At 44.8% G+C, this 24,931-nt stretch overlaps 1 protein-coding gene across 3 annotated transcripts in view; it reads right to left on the bottom strand.

The window, feature by feature from the left end:
- Nucleotides 1-24,931, bottom strand: part of TAF11 (TATA-box binding protein associated factor 11) — a 265,689-nt gene that overhangs the window by 161,834 nt on the left and 78,924 nt on the right. For all 3 annotated transcript variants that reach the window (XM_078644276.1, XM_078644275.1, XM_078644274.1), the window contains exon 4: nucleotides 10,800-10,887. In XM_078644276.1, coding sequence (XP_078500402.1) covers nucleotides 10,800-10,887 — 88 coding nt within the window. The remainder of the gene's footprint in view (nucleotides 1-10,799; nucleotides 10,888-24,931) is intronic.

Genomic DNA, 24,931 nt, shown 5'->3' on the forward strand with positions numbered 1-24,931 from the left:
AATCTAACAGTAATTTCAACAGTATTCAAAGCATTTACAAACCTGTAACAGTAATTTCCATTCAGCTTGCTTGTATTGTTCATCCTGCCTTGAAAAGTACCATTTACACTTACCTGTGCCAGGCTTGCTTAGTTCTAGGAAATAAATAGGACTATATAATATTTTTATACTAACAAATTGGTCTGAGTTCAGTCTTTGAGTGTGTGACATCATTTCTTGCCTGAGTGTGTACAATAAATGCTTAGCACTACCCTCTGATAAAGCCTTACTGCTCGCCCACACTACCACAAATAGAGTGTAAGGTGCTGTTTATTTGCCCAGAGTACAAGTTTCCCAGGCACTCGTGGATAAAGCCTACCTGTCTTCAGATGGGCATTATCCACTGGTTCCGATGCCCTCAGGATACTAAAAACTGATTGTTCTGAACCTGTGGCCATTGCTGTCGCCAAATTTTTACATTGGATGTGGGTTATTCGTGCCCGTAAATTAAGCCCACATTAAGATTGGATTTTAACAAAACATCAATAACTGTAATAGTTACAACCTATTCTGTGATGCAAAATTTAATCTGATCTTGGATTCCTTTTAATGTTTTTAATAGTAATGTTATTATGGATGGTTAAGTTAAATTATTTTGTAATGGACGGAATGACTTGCAATCAAATCTCCTAGTTTTACAATGTATTGATATGAAATGATGGAATGTTCACGCCCTTTTAATATATTTGTCTTTTATGATGTATATGTCGAAATAAAGACTTTAAGAATGAATGAGTAAGGTGCTATCTACTTTTACCTCTTCCTACCTTTGGGGTTCCACTGGGCTCTGTGCACACTATACCTCATTTTGGTACAGTATATACAGAACCAGCTTCCTACAGCAGAAGCCTCTGGAAACTAAGATTGAGGCCGGAGCCTTTGAGGCCTGAGCGTAAGCTGAAGCCTTGACGATCTACACTGAGCACAGCATATGCTGGGAACCAAAGAGTGAGCCCATGGGGCTTAGCAGTCAGAAGGAGCTTTGGAAATCCAGTGGAGAGTGCTGAGAGTAAACCGCAGCATCAGGGAATCTCATGGTGAAAATTTGAGTTTTCAGTCCTATCGAAGGTTACCGGCCTACAGGTTATTTGAGGCTTTATTTACCAGAAAGCTCTCAAAGAAATCACCCGATACAAACCAAATATCCAAATGTGGCCCACATTTTTTTGGGTGCTTATAAATGAATTGCAGGTGGCTGGCGAAACGGAGGAGAGAATGGGGTGGAGTAAGAGGGAAGCATCACATGCAGGAGTGAGCAACACTGGGAGCCGAGGGAAAAACAAACAAGGAGTGAAGAACAAAGCACAGGGGGACAGGGGACAGAAGAACTTGGAGCAAAGGAAGAGAAGCTAACAAGAAAGCAAGAAGCATCCAACAAAGTCAGCAGCAAAAGCAGGGCAGAGATGCACACCAGGGTGAGAACAACACAGAGTGCAAGGGGGGTGGGTGAGAAGCACACAAGAGAGTAACTTTCACAAGAGGTGGGCATTTGGGGCAAGAACACAGATGCAGAGAGAGCTAAAAACACATGCACTCTCATGGAGTGCTTAACCCAAAAAGAAAAAAAGTTTGCTATAAGTTATCAGTGGAAGGATAGAAGCCAGTCAGTAAAAGAGATAGTAAGCAGGCTATGCTCCAAGGGTGGGTCGGACAGATGCATAAGCTGGAACAATAAAAGCCATTGAAAAAAAGTAAGCAAATGAAACTGACAATAAAGACAACCAAAGGTAAGCAATAGTGGTCTGTAAGCCCCTGTAAGTTTTTGAACTGTCTAGCAAGCTCGACCTACAAGTGTATTTCGCATAGTATAAGACCGGTTACCGAGCAGCTTTTAGACTTGCTGATTAACTAATTGCATACATTTACATTTTTTTCATGTAACATGCACCCTGGAGAGAAGGCTTTTTGCTTTTTTAGCGGTCCGTCCCTGCTTTTGCTTCACACCATAGGAGGCCCTCTCCTTTTTCCGCCTGAGGCTACTAAATATCAGGGTTAACTGTTCAGGAGTGGTTGCTTTAAACAAACGTTATGGGATCGGTTTTGATAAAAATTAAAAAAGCTTGTGAATGTCGTTCCCAGTACATATTGTTCACTATTACCTTTGTGCAGGACCCTCAAACAGAGTTCTGCACAGATATCAACAACATGTGCATTATCCTTCCTAACTCTTCTAGCAAAGTATAATATTGAGAATGAAAGCTCTGACATGCAAGTTACAAAGTGAGCTCTGAGTTAATCTCTGCTCACTCCCTGTTCAACCTCTTTCTCTCTCCCTTTTCCCTATCTGTTCACTTCTTTCCCCTGCATTGCTATTCATCTCTGCCTCTCTCATTCCCCCACATGCTTTCTCTGTTCCCTCTACCTTACCTTTTATGTGCCCCTCTACCTTTTTTCTCTTTTCTACCTTCACCCTCAGCATTTTCCTGTATTTGTTTTCCGCTCCTTTCTCTGCCCCATTTTCTTCTGTTATCCTCTTTTCTTTCATCCGTTCTTTCCCTCTCTCAGCTGAGTTACCCTCACTTTCTTCCCAATGGTCACTCTCACTGTCCCAACCTTGTCTATCCGTCTCTGCATATATCCTTAGCTCTATCAGTCTACATTCAGAAGCACAGCGCTGCTTCTAGCACTATTATTCATGGTCATCTGCCAAATTCTGCTTGGACTGTGTATGTTTGCTAGTTTCTTCATCTTTAAATAAGTCCAACTATATATGAATTTTTGCTCAATACTCCAATGTGTAATACAACTAAAGAATATAATTCTATTTTGGCTTGTACTTCTGTCAACTGTCTATTTCATAATCATGCCACCCTCTCAAATGTGCCAATAAATATAAACTTTTGTCCTGAATTTTTTCTGTCATTGTCCAGGATTCACTTTCTTGCCAGTTGGTCACCCTAGGTAGGAATACCCTGAACCTCTAGCCCTGGGGCCTCACAGGGATCCATGCCAGGGCCGAAACGCATTTAAAAAAATAAAAAGTTCTGCTGCAAATCCAAGGGGGCAGGGGTAGGTAGGGTTTCAGTATAACAGCCTGGTGGGGCAGGTCCTGGGGGCAAGATTTGTAACATTTTGTGGAGGGGGCACACACGACCCCCCTTCCCCATGTCCAATCTTGGCCCAGGGGACCACTACCTCCCAGGAGCTGGTCGAGTCTTCACAGAAAGTGGAGTGTGCCACTGTAGGATTTTAGTGACGATTGGGTGATGTGGGAGTATGGTGTGTAACTGTGTGCACTCGCATTGTGGGTTAATGGGCACCTAATGTAAACATGGAGCAGTTTTTGTTGTGACTGTGGGTATTTTGTGCGCGTGTGGTCGCTTTGTTATCATGTGGACGGTTTGTAGGTATGTGGTATTTTTTCATAATAAATATGTTCATACTCCCGAATATAGCAATTATTTTGGTTACACACAGGGCGGTCAGTCGCAAGAGGACTTTACATATGACATGGGTCTCCAAAATTTCAGTTTCTTTAAAGTTGGTAAAATCCGTACAAGACAACGGTAAGGAATATCTGTGTGTAGGTCGTTATAGTTAGGAAATAAGATTTTTTTCAACCTTTGAAAATCACTGACAAAAACAAAGGTTACAACAGGGTCGTTATAGTTAGGCTGACGTTTCACTCGTACAAAACCAGAGAAATTCAGCAGTTGTAGTTAACTGAGCTAACTATAACTTATGCCTCCAAAATGCACTGCTTATGACCTCACACATTAAATCTATATCACTGATGACACCTCAACTGAAATCACAGATGATATCATCCACAGAACCAGTCACATATCCACTCACAGACGCACACAACCACTCATACACCCACTCACATACCCATACAACCATTCACACACACCCTCATTCATCCATAGGGCCACTTACACACCCACTAACTGATACAGCCCCTCACCGATACAGCCCCTCACCGATACAGCCTCTCACCGATACAGCCTCTCACCGATACAGCCTCTCACCGATACAGCCTCTCACCGATACAGCCTCTCACCGATACAGCCTCTCACCGATACAGCCTCTCACCGATACAGCCTCTCACCGATACAGCCTCTCACCGATACAGCCTCTCACCGATACAGCCTCTCACCGATACAGCCTCTCACCGATACAGCCTCTCACCGATACAGCCTCTCACCGATACAGCCTCTCACCGATACAGCCTCTCACCGATACAGCCTCTCACCGATACAGCCTCTCACCGATACAGCCTCTCACCGATACAGCCTCTTACCGATACAGCCTCTCACCGATACAGCCTCTCACCGATACAGCCTCTCACCGATACAGCCTCTCACCGATACAGCCTCTCACCGATACAGCCTCTCACCGATACAGCCACTCATCCATACAGGAACTCACACATGCACTCGCTCACCCATACAGCCACAGACGTACCCACTCATTCACCCATACAGCCACTGATCTACCCACTCACTCACCTATACAGCCTCTGACCTACCCACTCCCTCACCCATACAACCACTGACCTACCCACTCACTCATCATTACTGGAACTCAGACACCCACTCACTCACACACCCAGTCTCACCCCCACAAAACCACTCACATACCCACTTACAAACCCATGAAACTACTTACACATCCACACACAATCACTCACACCTACTCACACTCATACACCCAATCACTCACCCACTTACAAACATACAACCACTCACACATCCATGCAACCGGTCACACACAGTCGCAGACATAATATATGTTAAAAGTTGTATCACTCATTAGTAGTACACTGTTGGACTTGGCCTTTTCCCCCCAAATTTTTCGCTTTTGACCCCCTTATCTAGATTGTCTCCCCCATGGGATTAAACCTGTATAGGCCATGAGTGGTGTGAGACACCTTGGTGTAAATGTAATTACATGTAATAATCTGAGCACTTGTAAAATCCCCCATTTTAAAACTGCACCTGATTGAAATGTATTGTATTTAAAATGGATGCCATGGCCCTGGGTTTTGCCACTGGACTGCCATAGGTCAGCGGTCTAGATAATATTACCCAGCTACCCCTAGCTTTTGGAGGGAAAGCCTGGCACCCAGGGTGCTCACCCCCTCCCCTAGAACCAGTTTAGGCTAGATGTGCCAACATTCTAGAAGGTCCTGGCACTGCCTGGGAGGAGGGTATAAATAGGGAGAAGTGTCACCAGAGAGTCAGTCAGCGCTGGGACAAGGAAGGGAGGGGACCTGCTGTGAGGTGCTACCGCCACATGGGCCTGTGAGCTGGGCCCTACACCCCTATAAACCCCCCCCCGCTGCTGTCCCCATGGGCCCCTGACAAGGGAGGGCCCCTACCCAGGTCACTGACGTTGTTTGGACCGGGTACCACGCCAGCACTGCGTGAAGAAGCGCCCAGGAGGTGAGGAGTGTGCCCCTGAGGAGGACAGTGGGACTGTTCACCCCCCCCCCCCTGTGAGGTGTGCTGCCAGGTGTTGTGCTGCAATAGCGCTGTGTTGGGGAGGTTGATGCCCCCAAGGAAACTGTGGCCCCTTTGGAAGCGCGGGACTGTGAGGTACCTATGGTGAAGGGCTGTGGACAGCTGACTGGCGTAAACTGCAGTACCGCCCCCTAAGCGCTGGGAGTCCAAAGACTGATTCTGCCTGTGGAGCTGCCTGAGGAGGATTGTGCCCCAAGGGACTGTGCCCTGTGATTGGTGTGACCCCCGAAGTGCTGTTGGCCCTGAGGACTGTGTGGGCAGAGGGAGGAGTAGTGCGCTGCGAAAAGCGCCATTCTCCTGAGGAAAATCACGCTAGAGGAGCCTACCCTCGTGTCAGCGCGCTGCCTGACGTATGATTAATTAGTTAAGAAGGGAGCCTACCCCTTGTCGCAGCCGGAGATCACCGTCGCAGCCCGGGTGCTGAGGAGACTGTGAGGGGACTTTATAACAAGAAAGGGAGCCTACCCCTTGTCCTGTCCTCGCGCTGTGTGGCATCGCCGAAAATCACCGCCGCGGCCCGGCGCTGTCTTGAGGAGATTTCCCCCCTTGCTGGGGTGTGCAACGTTGCGGCAGCCCCCGATGCCAGGAGGGGGCCGCCGAAGTAGAGAGAGGGCCGCGCTAGGCCCTGAAGCCGTTCCGGCCCGTAACACGTGACGAGGGGGCCAGGCGGCGTCATCGGCCCGCCCCCGCCGCGCACGGATTGGCCTGCGCGGCCGTGACCTCTGAAGGCCGCGCAGGGATTGGCGGTTGGCCGGGAAGGCCCGGAGAAGCTGAATCCAAGCCCCGGGTCCCCGTGAGGTAGGAGGGGGACCCGGGTGAAGAGTCGTTGCGGGGCCCCGTGATCGCGAGAGGGGAGCCCCGATTGAGATTGACCGGAGCAGGAGCCTACCCTGCCGGTCTATGCCCTGAGTGTGGGGCCGGGAGGATAGGCGGGGCCGGGGCACACTGTCGGTGCCAGCCCCGCCTCCCCAAGCAAAGCAGGGCACCACAAGAGCAGCGCGTCGCCTGCAGGGCTCCGTGTGGTGGAGGAGCCCTGCCATCACGCACAGGAGCCGGCCGGAAGTCTGTATTCCTGCGGGGCTCCCAGCCAGTGAGGAGAGCCCCGCACACCGGCACAGTGTAGTCCTGGGCCCGGCTGTCATTGTGAGAGAGAGGAGGGGGCATCGAGGCACATTGCTGGTGCCTGCCCCCTCCACGGAAAAGAGCCCTGCAGGGGAAGAGGACCCCCGGAGTAGCCCGGTGAGTGGGGCTTTAATTAAACTGTGTGGGGAGTGAAGAGGGCAACGGGGCACAGGGTCGGTGCTCGCCCCCCCCCGGAGACATTGTAATTGAGCTTGTGGGCCCTAATTACGCCAGGGCCCCCGTGAGAAGTACCAGCAGGATTGCCAGGCCTCTGAACTGGGCTACGACATTAGTTAATCCCTGCCTGGGGTGTCCAGGTGAATGCCAGCTAGTGTAGGCCCTGGGATTTGTGTTAGTGTGGCAAGGCGGTGCTTCCGCTGAATTCCGCACCCAGTGTGTCAGTGTGTTTATGACCTAAGGGCACACCCCCATATAGGTTGGCTTGAATGAGCCGGGAGGGAACAGATGCCTAGGGGGCCTTCATTAGATGATGCACCAGTGGGGAGGATTAGGCTCATGCGTATGGTTTAATACCTGCCAATGCTCTATAATGTGTATGCCTAATGTTCATGAAGAGAGTTGGCTGTGGTGTACACCCTGATGTCTTATGCTTATAGTGATGCCAGCGTTCTGCCTGATGTTGATACCCCAAGGTTGTTGGTAGAGGGAGCCTAGCTATTTCCTTACAGGTGTTCCTGATATATAAGGAGGACTCCTACCTGATATTTATGCTGGGCGATGTATGTTCCGCCTAGGTTGGTCAATGGGTTGGCCTGATGTTATTCCAGGCCCTTGTTATGTACCAGATTGATGGGCCAGATAGGCTGATTTATTGCAGATGTTCCTGCCATGTTATGCCGTGATGCCCTAATGTTTTCTTTCCCTAACAGGGGTTGGGTTGGTGTTAATGTGCATGATGGTTAACTATGCTAATGTAGAACTTTTGCATTTACAGCCTTCCCTGTAGGATGAGAGTCTGAGTTGGCCCCGCCAGATTGGGCTCCAGAACTAATGACATTTTGAATCCATCCTTTTTCCCTTACAGCATGGACTACTTCCTATGTACATAATTTCCCCCCTTTATTTACTTGGCTCTGGCGCCATTGGGCGTCTTGTGTGACACTACTGTTTTGCATTCTTTTGCCTTGCAGGTTGGAAACCCTACTAAACGACGTATCTTTTTCCAACTCAAACTGGTGTCCTGCCTCTTTTGTGGTGTGCCTGGTGTGTTGACTGTGGGTATTGCGTGAATGCTTCACATGTCCTCGAAGTTTGGCCTGCCCGCTTGATGCCATGCTACCCCCTTGGAGATTTGGGCAACCCCCATTTCCTACATACACCTACTATACAAATGTAAGCTTTGTAGTAGCTTAATATATATATTTCACACTCAAACATTTAGAAAACACTTACACTCATTGGATGATGTCATCACACAGCAGTTGTAAAGGCATGGGTGTTTCGGTCATGCAACCCTTCCAAAGATATTAGTCCTTTGGTCTTGAATTTAACAATGAATGTACAATCTATTGAGGTTATGGGCTACTGGGCATGAAACACCATGAGCCAAGAGACTTTGCCTTTTATGTAGCTCTGTACTGCAAGCCATAGTTCGCTTTTTTTATGTCATACCCTACTTCTTAAAAATTGTTTTCTAAAAAAAAAAAAAAAAATAGTGATATAAGAGCATGAAAAGAGTAATTACATTTTGTAGATTGTCTGGACTGTTTGAGATATTTAATGTAAAAAAAAAATCCAATCTATAAAAAGGAAAAATTACGTTGCAAAACAGTCTGAGCTCCAATATGGCTGCTGTGCCTCCAACATCCTTACAGAAACTTACATTGAGGAGTTGGGCGGCGATGGGTCTGGCGGAGGGGCCTGGCCCAATTTTTAGCATGAGAAACCCATGAATCCCAGAACATGTCATGCACCACAACTCTATAGTGGCTCCATAACCTAGAAGATGATGGTGCTTATCAAGCTTTCTTGCATTGAAGAGCTGAGTGCATGGTCGACGCCCAGACCTGAGATGCAGCAGAGTTGCAGGAGATCTCTCAGTAAACTGGATTCTGGGGGAAATTACCAGTGATACGGCAGCAGGAGTGGCCCCACAATGTGCAGAGCAGCCCTCTGCAGAGAATCACAGAAGGGCCTCCTTGGACAGCTGAAATGGAGGAGCCCTCCTCTGTGTGGGGTGTACTAAAATAACACCCCGTTGAACCTTAGACTTGACTTGATTTGACCTGGTAGGTATAACTCACTTGGAGAACAAAGGTAAAGATTTTTTTTTACCCCAAAGACTTCAGGTTTATTGAGTCCACAGACAGCAGAAAGGACTTACCACCTAAAAAGAACCCCCTCCCCCATCTTAATATATTTTTTAATTTTAATAGAGGGTGAGACAATGATCATGGTGGCACATAAAGACAAGTAAAGCTCCCTCCAGAGGGTGGTGGGAAAGATGGTAGACCCGCAGGGGGCATCTGCGTAGCTATGGGGTGGCACATTGGCAGTTAAGCTTAATATGGAGCCCCTTGACCGGAGTATGTTGGTAGTAGTAATCTATGCCACCGAAAATAGAGCCATTATAGCCCAGAAATTCGAAGCTGGTGTGATTGCCTCTTTATCCCACAAGGAATCCAAACAACAGCACATGAAAAATGTCATGCATTGCAACTTCAAGTCCTGGGCCTAAATCCTCTGCTGGAGTATACTTAAAGAAAGAGGTACCATCACTTCTTGGTAATTTGATAATTTGACACCGAAAGGAGAACTGTGCTCCGAGGTAAGTGTGCTGAGGACCTCACAGATCCCTAATAGTTTTTTTTCTCATAAAGATAGAGAAGGATCACGTGCAAAATATTGATGGACCAGGTAATGCCAGTCAGATGGACAAGATTCTGATATAAGCAGGGGAAAAACGTATTTTAAAGTACAACAGTACAGAGTCCATCTTCTTCTGACCTTAATCAATCTAAATTTAAAAGCAAGAGAGAGACGAAAGCAGTTAAGAAGGAACTAATTTGGTGTCTGAATAGAAGCTTCTATGTGGTTTTCAGCATGAATGTATCCGGCAAGAAGGAAAATATTAGTTTTCTCAAATACAGAGAAAGCACGAGACAGCTTGCCCCCAGATTGGGGTGGGCAGGAGGGGAGGGGGTAAGGCACAAACCTGAATGTGGGGGTGACCATTTACTGATGGATCCTGAGTGGCATTTGAGGGAGTGACTCCTGTAATGTGCCCTTTATTTCTTTCTTCCCAGCCAAGTTATTATGGATCAAAAGTGAAGTTGATCTAGGTGATATTTATTTCAGTAATATGCAATAGCAGGTAATTTGTTATCCGGAGATCATATAGAGATTTAATTTCCTTGCGTGGCCTTTGACATTCACTTTACCCCTCAGCTCTTCTCTCCAGTAACATCCCTGTGAATGGTACCAGAGATATTAAACGTGGAAACGTTTTGTACGCAGCTTTTATATGGCAGAAGTATACTGTGTTCCCTTTGAATGTTAGATATACATTGTCTCTACTGAAAACTTACTGAACTATAAAACAGAATATTTGACTGGCAAAAGCATAAAATGAAATGAATAACATTAATTTCACTTTGCAATTCTTTGAATTGCAGCAATAGAACAGGAAAGACCTCAGCACAACACCAGGTGGGAAATAGAAGACACAGTATGGGTCCAGGGAGACCGTGTCAGAGGAAATCTGAATATGGCATCTAAAGAGAGAAGGATGAGTTTATTAAAGGCTCAAGAGGGTCAGCAAAAGAGATCAATCATGCAGCATGAGAAGCAGCAGAAAACTAGTCATTAAACTAGGAGGGTAAAAGAAAAGGCATGCCCTTGCGGCACTGGAAATTGAAGTATTTAGTAGCCCTTCCAGAAGAGGACCAGGAAAGAGACAAGCATAGTACCAAGTTTGACAATAGAGCTTTTCATAGCAGTAGCAAAGACACATAGTGAACTTAACAACACAGGAAGGAATGTTGGAGAGTCAAATATAAAAAAAAAAATATAAGGGCAGAGAGAGCTCGGCATAGGAGCGAGCGAGTATTGGGAGATTAGCAAATTCAAAGTAGAGCAAAGGACGCGCAACATAGATGTTGGGACAAGAAAGCTCAGCTTCGCACTAGTAGATGGAACATGCAGAGACATTACCCTTTTGATGGCTGCTTTGGGGAAGGCAGATCGCCGGTACATCTCATAGCGGTTCAGCTGTTCCTCTGAAAACGAAGACACCAATATCCTGATAAAAGAAAAGTTTTAACATATTACACAAAAATGTTGTCTGTTGCATTTAAGTGATTTAAATGAATACATTAATTTGGGGAGTGGTGTAGCTAAGGCAGTGGTATGTAACGTTTTCTCTAATGAGATTTACTTCTGATCAGTGAAAATTGCTGTGAGCTTCTGAAGGCTAATTAACTTGTGCACAGTTCAAACAAACGCACGGGTGCACCACGTCATAAAGCACAATTAAGAAATTAAGACAGATAGAAGTCCAGCTCCAAAAGATAACGAAAGCAAGGCTCCTCTGTTTTGATCTCTTTATTCCATTACGTGGTAGAAAAAAACACTATAGCTGACGCGTTTCGTCCCAGTGTGGGACTTCTTCAGGGCGATCTAGAAGGCATTCCTTGTATCTCCATGTGTAACAAAAAGCTATACAGAACATGCAGCGCAAAAAGAGATCATCCATCAAGATATGTCAGCGTAGAGTAAGTTTCCTGTAGTCTGGAATCACAAATAATGGTACTGGGCGTAGCTAGTAAAGTTCAAAGATTCTGACAACGTGTTTTCTTGTAACAGCTTCATAAGTGTTAGTCCCAATAATACAGAGCGAAAATAAATAGGTGTCCAGCTCAGACTCCCGATTGGTTTCACAACATGTGTCACTGAAACCCCAAGAAAATACTCCAAAAGAGGCAGACTGCGTAAAATGAAATGATCAAAGTTCGATCTAAGTGATGTTACACATCAATCACATTATTTCATAGAAACAGGCCCCATCAGGCCGAATCAACCGGAACGCAATTTATAGCTTTTTGTTACTCATGGAGATACAAGGAATGACTTATAGATCGCCCTGAAGAAGTCCCACACTGGGACGAAACGCGTCGGCTGTGCTGTTTTTTCTACTATCAATAAAGAGATCAAATCAGAGGAGCCTTGCTTTCGTTATCTTTTGGAGCTGGACTTCTATCGGTCTTAATTTTTGAATTGTGCTTTATGACGTGGTGCACCCGTGCGTTTATTTGAATTGTATAGTTCCAGTAGGAACAAGCACTGTGATTGTGGGTGCTGTTCGGCGTGCACACGTACCCCTATAGAGACGGAAGGGGTTTTACCTTTGGAGTAATTGTAGGTTAGGTGCGGATAGAACGAAGGTTTCACTGTCCACCCGGGTTTTGTTAGTAACTTGTGCACAGTTACTAGACACTCCACTGTCCAATTTCACTGACTTTAAGCCTAATATACATGGAGCCAGATCCTATGGTTTAACCCCTTCCCTACGGGGCTAATTCCCCCGCTGGGCGGGGGGAGGCGCGCACAGCGCCCCAGTGCTCGCGACGAGCTGAGCTCGTCACGCAGCACGGTGAGCTCGTCACGGCCACACCCGTTTCTTTAGAACGCTCAGCACAGCCGGGGAATTAGCCCCGCGTGCGAGCATTGCAGCCGTTATGACGAGCTCAGCTCGTCATGAGCACACGGCCACCGTGGCTCATGACGAGCTCAGCTCGTCATGAGCATGGGAGGGGTTAAACAAAATACTGTGACTAGGAGTACTATGATAGAGCTTCTGTTTGCGTCAGTAAGCGCATGGTCTGTAAGGATGTATGAACAAGTGTGTGACTGAATGGGATGTATGTGCATGGGTGACTGAGAGCCTGTGTTGTATGTACTTGTGGCACATACCTTTTGCCATATGTGGCACAGTTACATGTACAACACAAACATACCTTTTTTTTTTAATGGGAAAAATTCAAAGTGCAGAAAAAAGTTCTGCAAAAATGTTCCGAATAAGGAACATTTTTTTGCATTTTAAATTTCTCCCATTCAAAAATGGCTTTATTTTTCAGCTATGAATATGGCGGTGTGTTTACCAGCCAGAGGGAGCAAGATACCTGCTGTGTGAAATTGTGACACTTTAACATGGGAAAATTCAGCTGAGGAGATAGATTTATGTTTACATGCATTACATAAAACTCATCCCTTCAATTTTCTCCAATGTCAAAGTGTCTTTACAAACAGCAGGCAGTTTACTCCTTGTGGCCTGTAGACATGGTGCCATATTTATAACATGAAAATACAGTAGTTTGTTTAAACATGGGGAATTCAAAGTGAAGAAACATGCTTCATAAAACATTAGGACTGAATTGGCTTAACTTAAAGTAGTGAAAAACATTAAGACAATGTTTAATAGAAACATTTTTCTTCACTTTACAGTTCTTCCATTTAAAATAAAATGATTTTTCCAGCTTTAAATATGCCACTGTGTCTATTGCCCACTGAGAGCAAGATGCCTGCTGTGTGTAAATGCAACACTCTGAAAGAGGAGAAAACTAAAACGAAGAGTTAACCTAATCCTTAAGTTCATGCTTCATTTTAATATTCGCTCATTTAAAAATATTCAGAACCATCAATTTGTTCTCAAGCTCCAATATTGAGTTGAGAATGACTAACTTGGGGGTGGAGTGGGGGGGTGGAGAAGCAGGTGGAAGGGAGGGAAGGGATGGGAAGGGGGGAAGACCAAGGGAAGACAATCAGTGAAGGGACTACCTTTACTACATTAACCGCTACCGCGCTTTCCCGCTGTGCGCTGGAATTTAAAAAATGCGCGGTTTGTGACAAAGCCAGCTCGTCATCCGCGTAGCGCAGGTAAAGCCCATGACGAGCTGGCTTTGTCATCAGCGTGGAAGGGGTTAAAAGAAGCAAATTTGTCAGTAGGATTCAACAAACTGATCAAGGGCCAGGAAGGACGAGTATGGTGGATAAAAATAATAATTAGTACTTTTACTCGACGAAAGATTCATAAGATAGATGGCTAGATTACGAATTGTATCCTTAAATATTTGCGGCCTCAACGACTTAAAAAAGAGACAAACGGTAGCAGAAGGTCTCCATGCTATGGAGGCCAATATAGTTTGCTTACAGGAGACCCATATAGAGAGGGGTCAACAACATCTGCTAAAATCACTGGGGTTTCAACTTATAGCTGCATCTACTCAGGGAACTCGTACTAAGGGAGTGGCCATCCTTGCTAAAGGAGGGGGCTTACAATTCAGTCGATCACTTGCAGACAAGTTTGGGAGATGGGCTATTACGGAGTGACTATACAATAATGGGCAGAGCACGGTGACCTTATGTACAGCGTATGGGAATCTGGGGGATGACCCTGATACTCTATTAAGCATTTCTAATGAATTAGTACAATGGCTCTTGCCTCTTATTGTGTGTGGTGACCTAAACCTTCACCTACCAGGAGATTGGACTGCGGGCCCTGCATTTAACTACCAAGGGAGAAAACCCAAAGTCTTTAGAGCGTTTAAAGATCTGTGCGAACGGCATGGCTAGTTGGATGGATGGCAATTGGGTCATCCCGGAGACCAAGGATATACTTTCTTTTCTCATCCCCATTCTCGTCATGCCCGTCTAGATTATATTCTTCTATCGAATTCAATTAGGGATAGCTACACTATAAAGAAGCTTCCAAGGGTATTATCCGACCACAACCCTTTAGAACTGAATATTGCATTTAGTAGTACTACCTGTACTAGAAACCTTTGGACTTTTGAAAGAGCCTTCTTAAGAAATGAGGAGTACCGTATTCTTATGAGAGAGTGGCTACCATCCTTCTTAGAAATAAATATGGGTACTGCTCCTGTCGAGGTAGTTTGGGATGCAATGAAAGCTGGTATTAGAGGGGAGACACTGCAATTTTCAATACGTACTAATAGAAAAGGTAAACAAGAACTTGCCTCTTTACATCAGAATCTGAATAAAGCTGAAGCAGATCTGATCATAGCTGTACAAATAGGCCAGGGTACTGAGGGATTAGCGCAAGTTGCAATCGCTAGAAATAAGATATCAGAGATCTTTACGGAAAAAGTCATCACTAAAGCTATGACCTACAAAGAAAAAACTTATGAACTCAGCGAACAAGTGGGGCACCAGCTGGCTGTTCGCGCAAGGGAACAGATGACGGGAAACATGATCAAAGCTATAAATGATAGTAATGGTGAATTGAGACTAGAAGAACGCGACATTAGAACTGCTTTTCAAATGTTTTATCAAAAACTGTACAAGGAACCGTTAGGAGGGCAGGAGGATGCTAGAGATTATCTGGACGAAGAGCTGGGGGAGCCCCTGGGACAAGAAGATAAGGAATCATTGGATTCTCCCATTAGATGGGAGGAAATACTTTTATCCATGAAATCCCTGACCGCTGGTGAAGCAGCAGGTGTAGATGGGATCCCTACAGAGTTTTTTCTTGAGTTTGCAGAACAAATGAAAACTATTATGTTACAACTTTTCAAGTCCATACTTCAGGGAGGAAACCCACCACCATCTTGGTCACTAGCAAAGATCTTGATCTTCCTGAAGAAAAAGAAAAATCACTTGGAAATGGGTTCGTATCGCCCGATAACTTTGATTAATGGAGACTCAAAGATCGGGGAATAACTAAGGGATTTATTAAAGCTATCCAAGGACTTTATGTCAATCAAAGTGCCAGCGTCGTGATAAACGGGAGTATGTCTGAGAGTTTCATGATCACGAGGGGAACTAGGCAGGGGTGCCCCTGCTCGCCTCTCTTATTTGCGATATACATAGATCAATTTATACGAAAACTTGATAGCCAACCTTGCGTGCCATCTATTATGATTAATAACTATGAAACCAAAGTCCTAGCTTTCGCGGACGATATTGCTCTAGTTACCACCAACCCGAAAGAGGCTATCAAGATTGTTGAGGAGGAAGCAGCACGATTCGGCAAAATTTCCGGTTATAAACTGAATACGGGGAAAACTCAAATAGTTATAAATGACAAAGTAGAGATGGAGGACGTTAGAGTTGTGGAACACGCTACTTATCTAGGTGTCAATATAAGCGCCAAGATAGACAAAATTGTACAGATAAATCTTGATCCATTAATAGGGCGCACCAGAAAAGATTTAATTAGATTAGATAATTTACACTGGACTATTGGCGGCAGGTGCAATTTGATTAAAATGCTGATCCTACCTAAATTTTTTTACTTCTTCAGAACAATTTGTCTTGAGTTTCCCCCGTATTATTTTAAAAAACATCGAATCTCTGTTTTCTAGATTTATTTGGGGATTCAAGAAACCATGAAAGGCACTAAAATGGATTATACTAAAAGAAAGAGGGGGGGTTAGCAATGCCAAACTTCAGGATCTACTATTGGGCAACAGTGGCCAAAAATTGTACAAATCTGATAGCTATCGATTCTAGTAATCTTGCGATCCCGACCCCTCAGGAAATGGTTCTAGGAGATAGAAGCAAAGGGTGCTTATGGCGACATATTAACGACTATTTTTTTAAGAAAACTAAACTCAAGACTATTTCGGGAATTTGGAAAGTTTGGATCAATATCTGTAAACTCCTAGGGTTGGGACGTTCCTCATGCTATACTCCAATTAGCGGCAACTCTGATCTCCCAGAGATTTTTCATGATGGTTGTATGTCTAGGTGGGTTAGGGCAGGAATTACCCAATTAGGTTGCTTCTATATCGTAAATCGACTGAAAAGTTTTTCAGAGCTTCGAAATGATTATAATGTCAGTAATAGGGATTTTTTTAAGTACTTACAGGTTAGGGATTTTTTTTGTTAAAGAAAATGAGGGGGGGGCGCAGTAATTTCCTAAATATCGCAGCAATAGATAAAATATGTTCGGAAACTAACCCTAGAATCGGGGAAATCTATAAGGAGTTTATTAGTACTCTCCCGGATGATCTAGACAAACATCTTGCTAGGTGGCAGGCTAACCTATCCGTACAGCAAACACCGGATCGTGCGCTAGAGCTTGCACGAACATCGCTAATGTCAATAAAACTGCAAGCACAATTCTACAAAACATTTTTTGCCCTTTACTACACTCCATATAAAATTGGCAAATGGGCCAGTAGCTCTGGAACTGCTTGTCCACGCTGTTCATTAGTGGCAGCTAATGATATTCACATGTTCGCCACGTGCTCAGCACTTGCCAACCTTAGGACAGAAGTATCCAATTTCATTTCGGATATATTCCAGTTAGGAATCACTATTTCCACCGAAGAAATGATCTTAGGAGTGGCTGCAACTGAGCGCCCAATATACCAACAGGGGCTGATTTTTGTAGCTGTGGCGGCTCTCAGATTGTGTATAGCCTCCGCATGGCTGGACCCTCATCCGCCATCTTTCACACAATGGAGGGCTAGATTACTAGCCATATGCAGCGTGGAGGTGGCCATATATAAAAAATAAGGGATCAAAAAAAAAAAAGGGATGATGATTTGGGAACCATTGCTACTCTGGATAGAAGCCTACAGCTAAGAGAAATATATTTAAGGGAATATTCCTAAGGAGAAAGCTGATGTGTGAATCTCTTCCTTCATTCTTTTCTTTTTTTCTTTTTTGTGCTATCAAATTTTGAGTCTATGTATGATCTAATTTGCTCTGGAATTCTACTTCTTTAACTTATATACTTCAGGTGGAGCAATCGAATTATGTTTCTTGACCTTGGTCTGCTAGTGGGGGGAGGGGGGTATGTACTGTATTAAAATGTCAAAATGTCAATAAAACGTTTTTTAAAAAAAAGGAGAATGACTAACTTAAGAGTCAAATACCGAAGTGCTTCAGTTTTGAACCTCAGTGATTCACCTGGGTCATAAATCTGAGTGGAACACTGCTTTTTATCAGGCCCTGCTATCTGCAGCCTGATAATAATGTGAAACAGCCTTTCTATAATTTTAAAAGGAAAAAGCAACCTCATTTATTACAGTTCTTAGTTAAAAATTAACTCAAGGCTGGGAGCTACTCTGAAGGTTTCTGCAAGCTACTGGTAGCAACATCAAAAAGGCTTCACCAAATGCAATAAATGTAAAGCATGCAGCATTGGCAGCAATACTTGAGAAATTGTGGTTTTTAAGGGTAAAATCTTCACCAGCAATAATAAAATCACATGTGACACAATCTATGTACTATATATGATTGAATGCAAATGTAGCCGAAAATATATAGGCAGCACTATATGTCCATTAAAGAAAAGAATACTGGAACGCATACGAGCTGTGCAAAACAAAGATACTAACTATGCCATGGCCAAACATTTAGAAACGCATGAAGGGTATAATTGGCAAACAATTACATATTACGGCATAGCATGTGTACCAAGGCATGAAAGAGGCAGTGACAGAACAATTAAACTTAGACGTCTAGAATCTAGTTTGATTATACGATTTAGAACTAAACAACAACATGGCCTAGATGGAGATGAAGAGTTACATGTACATTTATAATTGATATGACTCAATCCATGGATCATACAAGAACAGTAGAATTGGAACAGCTCCTTCTGGAAATGTATAGGAAAGTTGAGGGATATGAATTCAAAAATCACTAACATTGATGTACAACCAGCTTGACAGACACTTTTGTAGGATATAATGTAATGAAATGGTGTACAATACACCCAGATGTCTTTAGAATGTCTCTATGTGTCATCACATTTAATTGTATTTGGGCTAAATCTTGCTTGCAGGTATGACAATATCTGTTTTTCCTCCATGCAGATCTGGATCTTAACCAATAACTGTTTGCTAAAAAAAAGTTCTCGTCTGCATCTATCAAGCTGATAGGTATGTAATTTATGGGATCCCCTTTGTCTTTCTTTTTGTAAATGGGGATTATCTCTGCCCCTTTCCAAGTTTCTGGGATATCAGCCCCTCTGGCAATCACATTAGATATTCTATTTAGAATAAAACCCCATAGTTTGGGCTCTGAACTATAAAGGTCATTAGGGATCCTGTCTAGAACGGGTGCTTTCCCATTTTTCATATTCCCCATGGCTGCAATGGTTTCTTTCATAGTAAAGCGATTCATCCTAGTCTATCTCATTACATTTATCTTTCTTAACAGATTTAGTTGGCAGCTCTTCTGCCGAGAATAATGTGGAAAAATGAGCTTCCCAGATTACGAGGATGTATGTGGAAACCATAATCGCTTACTGTGTAGAGTACACCTTTATCTATGAGAAGCCAAAAAGCAGGATTATCCTCCAATAGGGTTACCCTGGCTAAATCCCGTCAGTTAGATTCTTCTTAGCATTTTCAGGTTCAGCCTAGCCGGCACGCATGCGCTGCTCTGCGAGGTATGCTAAATTCACTTCTACCGGCTTTGGCTATGCCCTTGCTGCTGACTGGTTAAATTGTGTGTCGTTCTGAAAAGCTTTATTCTGAATGGTTTTTGTGGCTATATGTCCCACCTTCTTGTGTCTCACATCTCCCCTGGAGTATTGGCTTATTATGGTATCCTTTCTCTGACACCTTTAGCCTTTATGTTTGAGAACTCATTGCAGCTCGTACGTTGGCATTTTAAATACAGCGGCCACCTGCCTTTCTTTTCTATTTACTTATTTTTGTTGTATTCTTGGCACACCACGCTTTAGCTTCACATGTTTAAAGCTAAAGTGCGGTGTGGCGCAAATGCAGGCAAAAGTAAATAAACAGAAAAGACAGACGGGCGGTAGCCATGTTTAAAGCTAGAGCCATCGTACAAGCTGCAAACATAGCCGGTTTTGGAGCTTCTACATCAGTTTTAGCTTTAAAGATGGAGCTATCCCCACCCTTTCCTTTCTATTTATTCTTCTTTCCTGCTCATCTCTCCATTTCCTCCCACATGGAGTATTATCCATACTGCATTCCGTTTTGCCCTGTGCGCTTCAATTGGCGAATACTTCCCTCCCACAATTACGCTCGCCTCTGGTCAGACATCACAACGGTCATCACCAATAGGTTACAATGCGTTTTCTAATTAAAGTTTGACCTGCTCTTCCGCAAGGGTTACAGCTAGGAGCCTGCAGAGTTCTCTAATATGCAGAATGCACACAGAGCTTGAAAGCAAGTGGTGAATCCACTCATCTACTTTATCCACTAGCATAATGGCAACTTAATTTCATACGGTCTAGCTCCAGGTTACAATTTTGCCTCCCTTTGCCTCTGCACTCCTACCGAGGCTCTATCCTCTCATTTGTAATAGGGCCCTTCCTGTGCCCCCACTCCTAGCTTGGTTTCCATCTCCTCACATTCTTTTCCCTCTCTTTTAAAATGTTGGGCCCGCCTTACTGGTAAAAACACTAGTAGCCCCCAGCTGCAGATAATATGGTTATGGAAAAAGGCAAGAAATTGAGAGAAACAATGAGCACAAGCAGGACAGAAAAAGAGAGAGCAATGAACGAATACAAGATCCATATCTATAGCATAGCCTAGCTGTATAAGTTGTTGCATAGCAACTGGACCCTCATGGCATTGTTCCTTACAATCACTAGTGAAGTCAACACCTATTCCGCTTATCCAGAGTGGAAGTGATCTTTAAGTAGTTTGCCTTAGTAAGAGAACAAATATCATCAGTCATCTTGCAAGGATCAGTACAACAATATCAATGGTAGTTATTGTGTCAAAGTTCACCTATTCTACATGGATCCTTTGGCCAGGATTATCCCTGGGAGCTCAATAATTGGGTAGTTGTTCCAGCATTCTAAGAGCTTAGGACAATGGAATTCAGCGTTTCCATCCTGCCTGCTCTTCAGGTAATATAGGAGAGGAATATCCTGAAGACTACAGAATTCAAATAGACTCCATTTTGTGGGGCCCTGAGAATCAAAAGATGTGCGCATGTTCTCGTGTCAGAAAGAGAGAACGAACTGTGTGCTGGGCCCAAAGCACCATGACAAGCCCAGAGCTAAGGCGTGGGTACTGCATGCACTTGTATGTTTGGCAGCTCTAGAAGGGACTATAGTGTGAACCATACCGCAAACCTGAAGCTGCATTCAAAGCACAGAGCTGTGTGTACTTCCTAACTGGAAGATGTGTGTACATCTCAGCTGACAAACAGGGTGAATGAAAAAGAAAAAAAAAAAGAGTTCAGTGATATATAGAATAAAAGATATGTATGTAGAAAGAATAAGCAAGAGAAAAATAGACCAAGCAAAAGAAAATTGACTGCAAATGACTGCAACAGGAAAGAGCAAGAGGGTGCTACTGTGAAAGCACGAGACACACAGGAAACAGTAGGAAGCAGCGAGGCACAGCAGCTAAAGAAGAGAGAAATGAAAGGACAGAGACCACAAGAGATTGAGAGATAGAAAGAAGGAAGGATGTGTGCTCAAGACATTGACAAGAAGTCAGAGTCAAGAAAAGGTGGTGAAATCGGGAAATCCTCTTTTAGACCGATTCCTTAGTGCAGTCACTTCTACGCGAGACGCAGCTGGATATGCTACAAACTATTGCGCAGCCCTAATTGCCCTCCTGAGACCTGTTAAGGCTCACAGAAGTTTAGATCTGTTTTAGCTGTAGGGTATGAGACAGACAACATCTGGAACTCTGGAAGGACTTCATAGACCGGTCAAGTTACAGCAACCATGAGTCACAGGAGACAATTTCTGCTGCTCTGTCAATGTTACAATCTGAAGCAATAAATGAACAGGCTCCTCAGCATGATTTAAGTACTCCCTTTATTGAGTCTCACGAATGTCCTCCAGAGAGATGCACTATTTCCAATCAACAAGATGCTCATGTCCCATTTACTGAAATTCACCAACTCTCTTCAATAAAATGTAGAAGCTCGCCGACTGAGATGGAAAACTCACTTCAGTGAGGCACACAAGCCTCACTGAAGTGACTCTGTGAGATGGTCAGACGGAAGGGCGCCCTGAAGGAGGAGGCATGGAGTGAACTGATTGACTCAAGCACTCTCAGGAACAGCTCTAGGTTCTGGAGTGGGGTGAATCGCCCCCTTTTTGGTCAGTAAGTGGGGGGGGGGCTTTAGATTCGCATATCACTGAGGAGGAATGGGTGCTCTATTTAAATCTATGTTTGACAGCCCTATGGAGCATACTTGCCACGAAGGTCGGGATATAAATGCCCCTGTAAGGATTTTTGAAAGGGGTGAGGTTATGGCAGGCATTGTAGTGCTATCCACAAACAAAGCACCAGGCCCAGATGGTATTCCTCTGGACCTGTTTAAGTCCGACCCTTTGTTTTGGGCTCCGGTACTGGAGGCTGTGTTTAACGCAGCTGCAAAGAACGGCTGTCCTCAGTCTTGGGCCTCTTCCACCATAGTCCCTGTTTTTAAGAAGGGTGACAGGAATAGCACCCACTGTTACAGGTCAATCTCCCTCCTTGACTCAGTGGTTAAGGTTGTAGGACGTATTCTCTTGCAGAGACTATCCACATGTTATGTTATGTTATTTTATTTTATATAGCGCACAGATGCCGCAGCCAAGTGGCGTCCCGGCGCTTATGGAGATGGTAAAACACAACACAGCAGAAAATAACCAGGTGGGGAAAAGGACTGAACTGTAGAAAATAGGAAGGTTTTTAAAGCCTTCCTGAAAGGAAGCAGATCAGGGATAGAGCGGAGAGGGGCAGGCAGAGAGTTCCAGAGAGTTGCCGCCAACACTGAAAAAGAACGTCCACCCATTCTAGCTCTTTTAAAGCGTGGCACCATGGCAAGATTTAACCCTAAGGATCGAAGGGCTCTGGAAGGAACATAATGGAGGATAGTCTGCGAAAGGATAGGGGGGGAAGCGGACTTAAGAATTTTAAAAACTAAACAAAGAGCTTTAAATTTAATTCTTTGCCCAACAGGCAACCAATGAAGATCTTGGATAGTTCGGCGGGCAGATACAAACTTCGGAAGGCCAACCAACATCCTGGCCGCCGCATTTTGCACCCTCTGAAGGCGAGCTAGTTCAGCCTGATTCACACCCAGGAGCAGAGAGCTGGCATAGTCCAATCTGGTAAGAACCAGAGCTTGGACAATGATCTGTCTGGTGTCCGCATCAAAAAACTTGAAGATGGGTCGAAGACACTGCTAAGCACCAAAACAAGTACCAGCTACACGTTTAGTATGGGGGGTAAAGGATAGTTTATCATCCAGCCAAACCCCAAGGTTTCTGACTTCGGCCACCGGAGTGGGAACGGGGCCCAATTCAGAAGGCCACCATTGATCGCCCCAGAGCCCGCTATCCCTACCAAAAATAATAACCTCAGTCTTAGAGGCATTAAGTTGAAGCCGATTGTTCGTCATCCAGCCTCCCACCGCTTTAAGAGCGGACTGAAAGGTAGGAGCATCCATGTTGGAGTCGCCATTAAGTGACACCGCCAGCTGTGTATCATCGGCGTATGACACCATGGTGAGACCGAAACTATGGGCAACCTCCGCCAACGGCTGAACATACAAATTAAATAAGGTAGGGCTAAGGGCCGATCCCTGCGGGACACCCTGAGGAATGGGACGAGGAGCAGAGACGAAGGGAGGTGTGGATACTTTGAAGGTTCGATCTGTAAGAAAAGATCGAAACCACTCAAGTGCTATCTCTCCAACTCCAACCTCCTTGAGACGGTGCAAAAGGATCTGGTGGGACACCGTGTCAAAGGCGGCACTGAGATCCAGTAGGATCAGTGCCGCCGTTTGATCCTGATCCAGTATCTTCCTGATGTGCTCCACCACAGCCAGGAGGGCAGTCTCGGTACTGTGGCCCGCCCGAAACCCATTCTGAGAGTTATCCAATATATTAGCTGCCTGCAGATGAGATGATAAAATATGATTAGCATGCGATTCTGCTAATTTAGCCAGCCAGGGGAGCAGGGAAATAGGCCGATAGTGTTCCGATTTGGTGGGATCAAGGGCAGGCTTTTTAAGGATCGGAATGATGGTAGCCTGCTTCCATGCGCTGGGAACACTGCCAGTGTTGAAGGACAGCTCGATAAGACTGTGCATGGCAGGATAGCAGCACTCGGCTAGTTCCCGAAATTGAATGGGTCTCATAGGGTCATCCGGTGAGCCAGATTTAACTTTCGTTGTCAAGGCTTTAAACTCCTCCAGAGTGGGACTGGGGATAGTCAACAGTGATGTAGAGACCGTTGGTGCAATAGTATTCTCCCTGATAGAAGGCTGAGAGAATGACCTATAGATGGCCTCAACCTTTCCCACGAAAAACGAAGCCAGATCCTCACAGTGAGCCAAAGAGGCTTCAAGAATAGTAGTATTGTTCTTTTTACTTGTGAGGTCCTTGCATACCCTGAAAATCACCTTGGTGGGGTTCGTGCTGTTCTTTATCTCCTGAGAGTAGAAGGCAGCTCTGGCTGAGCATATAGCCCGATGGTACACTCTAGTACAGGCCCTATAGGCCGACTTGAGGTCAACATCATAAGTTTTGCGCCATGCGCGTTCCGCTTTTTTGCAGGAAGATTTAAGCGTTTTAAGGGAGTCGTTGTACCAGGGACTGGAAGGACTTGATCTGGTCTTACTCCACCTAGCCGGTATAAGAGTGTCTAATGAGTGCTTTAACCACTCACAGAAGCTGTCATAACCGAGAGAGACTTCAGTGGGGGGTTGAGGATGGTGTTTTATCAAAAGCTGATGAAAATGCTCAAGGTTCAAGTTTCTCCAGGGGCGTTTGAAAAGGTCAGGAGTATTATTTCTGAGGGAAGGAATAGGACTAGTGATATGGATTTCGATCAAATGATGATCGGTCCAGGCCATCGGTCTAGGATGAAGCACTGCAATGTTGGTGGGGAGATTCGTCAGGACAGGATCCAGCAGATGTCCGCCTATATGGGTCGGATGTTGGACCCGTTGGTTTATTTGAAATGCTTCAAGATCCGCCAACAGGCTGTAGACTGAATTCGAGAGCGGAGCCTCCATATGCAAGTTGAGGTCGCCTATAATCGTGAAATTGACCGTTTTCATAGCTAAAGAGGAGACCACCTCCAGGAGGCTATGCCGAAAGGCGGCCTCGGGGCCGGGAGGCCTGTAAATTAATAGTCCCGAAAAAGTAAAATGGGGATTCACTGTGATGTTAAAATGCGCGCTCTCACACCCTGCTATGGTGGTGGGTTTCCAAACGCAGGGGTAACAAGTTGTTACCGCCACTGCGATGCCTCCGCCTCTAGTCTTGCGGTGGAGAGAGTGCAAGGTGTATCCCACAGGAAGGGCTAAGTTCATGACAGCCATGGAGTAGTCATGCAGCCAGGTTTCAGTAAAGAAAAATATATCCGGATTGTCAT

The sequence above is a fragment of the Lissotriton helveticus genome, chromosome 5_1 (assembly GCF_964261635.1).
Source record: "Lissotriton helveticus chromosome 5_1, aLisHel1.1, whole genome shotgun sequence".
NCBI lineage: Eukaryota > Metazoa > Chordata > Amphibia > Caudata > Salamandridae > Lissotriton > Lissotriton helveticus.